Source organism: Temnothorax americanus, unplaced genomic scaffold, assembly GCF_048541705.1.
Source record: "Temnothorax americanus isolate GAGA-0224 unplaced genomic scaffold, ASM4854170v1 Scaffold35, whole genome shotgun sequence".
Taxonomy (NCBI): Eukaryota; Metazoa; Arthropoda; class Insecta; order Hymenoptera; family Formicidae; genus Temnothorax; species Temnothorax americanus.
The window spans coordinates 1692498-1699038 of NW_027509496.1; the positions used below are offsets into that span (position 1 = coordinate 1692498).

At 45.2% G+C, this 6541-nt stretch overlaps 2 protein-coding genes across 2 annotated transcripts; both read left to right on the forward strand.

Annotated features, from left to right (window-relative positions):
• The first annotated feature begins 657 nt into the window (after window positions 1-657).
• Window positions 658-3470, forward strand: LOC143901620 (uncharacterized). Its single transcript, XM_077414045.1, has 3 exons — window positions 658-1343; window positions 1571-2224; window positions 2513-3470. Exons 1-3 carry the CDS (start codon window positions 658-660, stop codon window positions 3468-3470), a joined length of 2298 nt encoding a protein of 765 aa, XP_077270171.1.
• Window positions 3460-4249, forward strand: LOC143901641 (uncharacterized). The gene has a single exon (XM_077414067.1). It carries the CDS (start codon window positions 3547-3549, stop codon window positions 4123-4125), a length of 579 nt encoding a protein of 192 aa, XP_077270193.1. The 5' UTR covers window positions 3460-3546; the 3' UTR covers window positions 4126-4249.
• Window positions 4250-6541: the final 2292 nt, after the last annotated feature.

Below are 6541 nucleotides of genomic sequence, written 5' to 3' on the forward strand. Positions count from 1 at the left end.
TCGGGACGATGATGGACCCGATAACGCATCGAACCTGTCGGGACACGTTCGTCGTAAACAACATTTTTCTAGGAAAAAAGGGGGTGTTATCTCGTAGACTAAACAATTTCGCGCTATTTTTTACGACGCAGTACGTAAAAGACAAAGGAAGAAATGATCTTTCAAGATTCAATTGGAGCGAGAGAGAGGGCAAAGGGTATATAACGAGGGATGAAGCGCGTCGAGCCGCATTAGTATACGATTTGAGAGCGATACATCGGTCAAAGAGTATCGAGATTTATTGTGTGGTTAAACACGTTATCACGTACAAGTGCTGTGAAGTGATATAATAAAAGAACTGGTGCAAAAGTGATGAAACATGGATCAATTCGAGCAAACCGGACGCGATCTATTGGAGCTATCCGACCAAGTAGCTACCATTGGTGAATATTTCACATGGACACTGCAATGCGCTGAATTCGTCGAGCAGCTCGAGACACGCTGTAGTGCCAAACGTCAGCGGCTCTCCGAATCGCGCGACTCGAGGGTGTGAAGTCGCGATTGGAAAGACAATTTATCCATAGCGGTGGTAATTATGCGAATGCAGGAACCAGTGGCGACACGCGCGCGGCAGAACTCGTATGGCGAGAAATCGACGCCGGGTTCGAAACGCGAATAATGACCGGTGCGGTAATTAATACAGACCATATAGAACCGCGACAGTTTTTGGAAGACGCCTGCAGCGTAGTGTGCAAGCGAGTACGAGACATTATAAAAACACATAACTGTGTCAAAGTGAACACCGCGTTCAACGGGGAGTTTGTGGCGGGTGATAAACGTGCCAATAAGAGTATATGTACAAATAATATAGAACTCTGTGATACATCGCACTTGCATGATTGGTACGAGCTGCACGTTATCGAGCCCACATTAGCGAAACTCGAGGAGTTCCAAAAACGCGACAGTGGGTGGGCGTTGACTCGAATCCTCAATTTGACAGTGAGCGTCAACAAGTACAATCCTTTGCGCGCGGGGTGTCACTTGAAATTGCCTAAAGATATTAAAGTAAAGAACGCGGTGATCAATGTGCTGTCTATGGACAATGCATGTTTTGCATGGTCAGTGGTCGCCGCCTTACATCCAGCCGAAAGACATTCAGAACGGGAATCTTCGTATCCACATTATTCAAGGATACTGGATTTACGAGACATTGAGTTCCCAATGACGTTGAGTCAAATTAAACGGTTTGAAAATCACAACAACATCTCCATCAACGTCTATACCATCGAGGGACAGAAGACGTCAAACGTTCTTCCAATACGGCTTACCGACCACACGAGTGTTAAAAAACATGTTAATCTGCTGTACATGCAGAATCCGCGAGACAACAATGTTGGACATTTCGCGTGGATTAAAAATCTATCCCGTCTCGTGAGCTCACAATTGAGCAAGAAGAAGAACAAAAAATACTTTTGCGATCGGTAAGTACTTATATTTTTTAATAATATATATATCATTTTTATATTTTGTGTATAAAAAAAAATTTATATTTTATGATTCTTTTTTTTTGCAAATGTCTTCACTACTTTAGTTCGAGCGACAAATTGCAGTCTCACACTGTGGACTGCCGAAAGATAAACGACTGCGCTATCAAACTACCGAGTGAAGACAACAAGTGGCTGTGCTTCAAGAACCATAGCAGGAAAGAGCGACTTCCCTTCGTGGTGTACGCCGATCTGGAGTGTGTGCTGCAGAAGACACAACCGGAGACGGAACACGCGTCATACGCCTATCAACATCATCGAGTATGTAGTATAGCATACTACGTACAGTGCTCGTATGATGAAACATTATCAGCGTATCGATTTCGTCGCGATAACGACTGCGTCGCGTGGTTTGTCGAGGAACTCAAAGGATTGGCGCATCGCGTAAAGAACGTCTTGTTCGACATTGTATGCATGGTAGACCTAACGCGAGACGAGTGGGAGACATTTCACAGCGCGGCGCAATGTCACATATGTGAAAAACCGTTCGCGCCAAATGATAATCGTGTACGCGATCATTGCCACTTGACCGGGCGTTACAGAGGTCCAGCACACTCGACGTGCAATCTGAATTATAAGGATTCTCACTTCATCCCAGTAATATTCCACAATCTGTCAGGCTATGACGCGCACTTTATTATCAAGGAGATAGCTGTCGCGTTTGAAGGCTCAATCGATGTACTGCCTATAACAAAGGAAAAGTACATCTCATTTACTAAACACGTGAAAGACACCGCGGAAAGATCTGATTTGCGAAGCGATATAAAATTAAGATTTATCGACTCATACAAATTTCTGAGCGCGAGTCTCGCAAAATTGGCATCCTTCCTCGATAAGGATAAATTGAAAATTATACATTCCAAATTTTCCGCGTTATCCGACGACGATTTCGAATTATTGACGCGAAAAGGTGTCTTTCCATACGAATACGTGGACAACGTCGAAAAGCTGGAGGATACATGTTTACCGCCGCGCGATTCATTTTACAGTTCCTTGACCGGTGACACCGTATCCGAGAGCGATTACGCGCACGCCGCGAACGTATGGCAGCGATTCTCCGTTCGAACTCTGGGCGAATACAGCGATCTATACCTGAAAACCGATGTCTTGCTGTTGGCCGACGTGTTTGAAAATTTCCGCGACAGCTGCGTCGCGAGTCTTGATCCCGCGTACTACTACACTTTACCAGGCTTTACGTTGGACGCGATGTTGAAACATACATGTATCAATTTTGAACTACTGACCGACGTTGACATGGTCATGTTTATCGAACGTGGTATACGCGGCGGCCTGAGTCAATGTTCCGGCAGATACGCGAAGGCCAACAACAAGTATATGGAGTCATACGATTCATCGAAACCGTCATCGTACCTAATGTACTTCGATGTCAACAACTTATACGGCTGGGCGATGTGTAAGCCACTGCCCTACGCGGAATTTCGATGGGTCGAAGACGCGTCAAATTTCGACGTTAACGCGATCGCTTTGGATTCGCCAACGGGCTATATTCTCGAGGTCGATTTTGAGTATCCGCAGGATAAACACGACGCGCACGCTAACCTACCGTTCTGTCCGATGCGCGATAAACCGCCCGGCAAACGGCAGGACAAACTTCTCGCCACGCTGCACGATAAGAAGCGTTATGTCATCCATTATCGCAATCTGCAACAGTGCACGCGCCACGGTCTTCGCATCACTAAAATACATCGCGTATTACAATTCGCTCAATCTGAGTGGCTCCGCTCTTACATCGAACTCAATACAAAATTCAGAACACAAGCCAAAAATGAGTTCGAAAAAACGTTATATAAATTAATGAATAACGCTGTTTTTGGGAAAACAATGGAGAATGTACGAAATCACGTCGATGTAAAATTAGTGACGAAGTGGAAGGGTAGATACGGTGCAGAGGCAATGATCGCGCGATCTGAATTTTCACAGCAGTAGCGTGTTTTCAGAAAATCTGGTAGCCATCGAACTGCGCAAACTCGAGGTGAAATTCGACAAACCGATCTACGTTGGCATGTGCATCCTCGACTTGTCGAAGGTGTGCCTATACGAATTTCACCACGAATACATGTCTCCCTTGTACCGCGACTCGTGTAGAATCATGTATACCGACACGGACAGTTTGATTTATCATATCAAGTGCGACGACGCGTACGAGAACATGAAACATGATATAGTCAGGTTCGACACAAGTGACTATGCGGTAGATAACGCATATGATATGCCTCTAGTCAATAAAAAAATGCCAGGCCTGATGAAGGACGAAAACAACGGAACCATTATGACCGAATTCGTTGGACTTAGGGCGAAAATGTACGCCTTGCGAGTCGATGGCAAAAAAGACTGTAAAAAAGCAAAAGGTGTAAAAAGCAACGTCATCGCGCGCACCATCACATTCGACGACTACACGCGGTGTTTGAACGATGAGATTGAAATGACTCGACCGCAGTCGTGTATAAGATCGAAAATGCACGAAGTGTACACTATTAGCGAGACGAAAATCGCTCTGAGTCCGTACGACGATAAGCGATATATCGTGCCGGATTCGACCGATACGTTGCCGTGGGGACATTATCGCATACCTTTATCATAGTAGTTATCATAATAAGGAACAGTGAAGATTCATGTATGTATGTATGTATGGAATATAATGTATGTATGCATGTATGTATGTAATGTATGCAATACATGTAATAAAATGTATGTATGTATGTACATATAAATGTAATATAATGTATGTATGTATGTATGTATGTACATATAAATGTATGTACGTAATGTATATATATGTAATATAATGTATATATGTAATGTATGTATGAAATAGTCCTCAAGTAAATATCATATTATATATGAGAAGGGATATTAATAAGGATATCGCGCACATGTATTTAGTATTTAATATTTTTTATTATATACTGTATATGTATCACATATTTCAAACATTTTACATGTATCATTTTTTATATTAAGAATAAAATACAGTTTGCATGAATTAAATAACATTGTTCTTGTGTATCCAAGAGTTGTGCGATCCATCGAATCCCAGCCATTTAACGTAAACTTCGTCGCCCCTCCTGCGCAGTACTTTCTCCACGAGATACACGTCTGGATAAGTCGCGCGATGCAACTCGTACTCGTAGAACCCTCCAGAGACGGATTTTCCACGATAGTCCTCGAGTAGATAGGTTACGGGATTGGTACGCTGCACTTTAACGATCTTAAACACCTCGGTGGTCCAATTCGGCGTGTAACCCTTCTCAAAAATTGTCTTGTATTTGCTGACGCGTACCGAGTCGCCCACTTTGAATTTTGCCGGGCCCGCGATCTTTATCGCGCTGTACACCGTAGCCAAGAGTCTTTCGGCGATCGCGGGGGTAACGTCGACGGGTCGCATGCCGATGGTTCGATGCTTGCGCGCGTTGTAATCCGACACGAGTCGCGGCAACGCGTCGACCCACTTGTAATTTCCGTTGAGCGTAAACATCTTCCACATGTTGTTCTTTAACGTACGATTGAATCGCTCGACGACCGACGCTTTCAACACCGAATACGTGGAATAATGATTGATGTTGTGTTTTCTGACGAGACATTGCACGTCGGTGTTGTAAAATTCCTTCCCCATGTCGGTTTGTAGATTACTAGGGCACCTCTCGAATTATCTCAGTGATAGCGTCAGCCGTCTCGCTGCCACCTTCACCCTTGAGCGGCACGGCCCACGCGTACTTGCTCAACACATCGATAACGATAAGTATGTAGTGGTAGCCTCCGTTGAAACGCGAGTACGGACGCATCTCGACGATGTCAGCCTGCCACAAGTCGTCGTACCCTCGCACTATGACGTGTCTTCGGGGAAAATTTCTTCTCGCCGGAGCGTGCAATTCGTCCACCAACCGTCGCTTTTCGATATTTTTATCCACATCGGTCGATTTTAACGGTCTCATGTTTCGTTGTCGCCGTTTCTGCTTCTAGTGCTCGTTCGTAGCAGTTTCTGAACAGTTCGTAACCGCTTCTGAAGAGTTCGTAACCGCTTCTGGAACATTCGAAACGCTTCTTAACCATTCGGAATCGTTCGTCGTCGTTCGTCGTCGTCGTCGTCAGTTAACTGTCTTCTTACCCACTCATCGTCGTCGTCGGTCGACGTTCTTTAACGTTTGTCGCCTTTTCTGTCTCTCGCGTAGTTCGCAGCTGTTTCTAACCGCTCGTAATCGTTTTTAAGCTGTTTTTGAACCGTTTGACAACCGTCTCGACAAGCGTTCTCGAACCGCTAGACAGCTGTCCGACAACCGTTCTCGAGTCGTTCGTTGCCGTTCCTCGCCGTCGTTAATGAACCGTGCTTCTCTTCACTCGACGCCTTTTCAATAGTCGTTTTTGCTGAACCGTTTGTCCATTGTTGTTGTTGTTGTTGCTGTTATTGTTCGTTGTCACGTCCGATTCAACGGTACTCGAATGGCGAAGCTTGTTTATCGCAGTCCGTAACGCTTGCAGATCCTTCTCGAACGCAGTCAGCTTTCTCGTCTGATTCTTTTCGTTGATTGTTCAACATTTTAAAGATTTGATCAACGTACAGTTTGTTAACCCGCGTCACCGTCAGTCTCAGGTTGCGCTACGCGACAAATCTTGCGCGACTTTGCGTCAAAGTCCGTGGCGGCGCGACGCAGAGCGTTATTGCGCACGAAATTTCTCATTAATCCGCTCCATCGATGGTACGAAATAGCGTTCGTCGCGTTTCCAAACGTGCTCGAACAATCCAAATTTGTTGATCGGCATTTCAACGCTGATTGAACGGATCGCCGTCGCATGGTTTTAATTTATAATAAGCCCGGCTTCGCGAAGTTCCTCGATGATCGACATGATCTCGTTGTCGTGGGCATTGTTGCCAGCTTGACGCGAAGCGTCGAGCAATTGCAGACGATCCACCAGCTCGTTGGGGTCGTCCCAGTGCACGTAGTCGATCTTATTGTCGGTTAGCGTCATCGCGCGAGGCATGGATAATCCCTTTCCGGATT

Bases quoted from the DNA above. Each gene is read 5' to 3' on its own strand.
- LOC143901641 (XM_077414067.1), top strand. From the start codon at position 3,547: ATGTGCATCCTCGACTTGTCGAAGGTGTGCCTATACGAATTTCACCAC.
- LOC143901620 (XM_077414045.1), top strand. From the start codon at position 658: ATGACCGGTGCGGTAATTAATACAGACCATATAGAACCGCGACAGTTT. The intron at 1,344-1,570 runs GTACATGCAGAA...TCACTACTTTAG, and splicing joins AAAAAACATGTTAATCTGCT to TTCGAGCGACAAATTGCAGT. The intron at 2,225-2,512 runs GTACATCTCATT...TTCATTTTACAG, and splicing joins CTGCCTATAACAAAGGAAAA to TTCCTTGACCGGTGACACCG.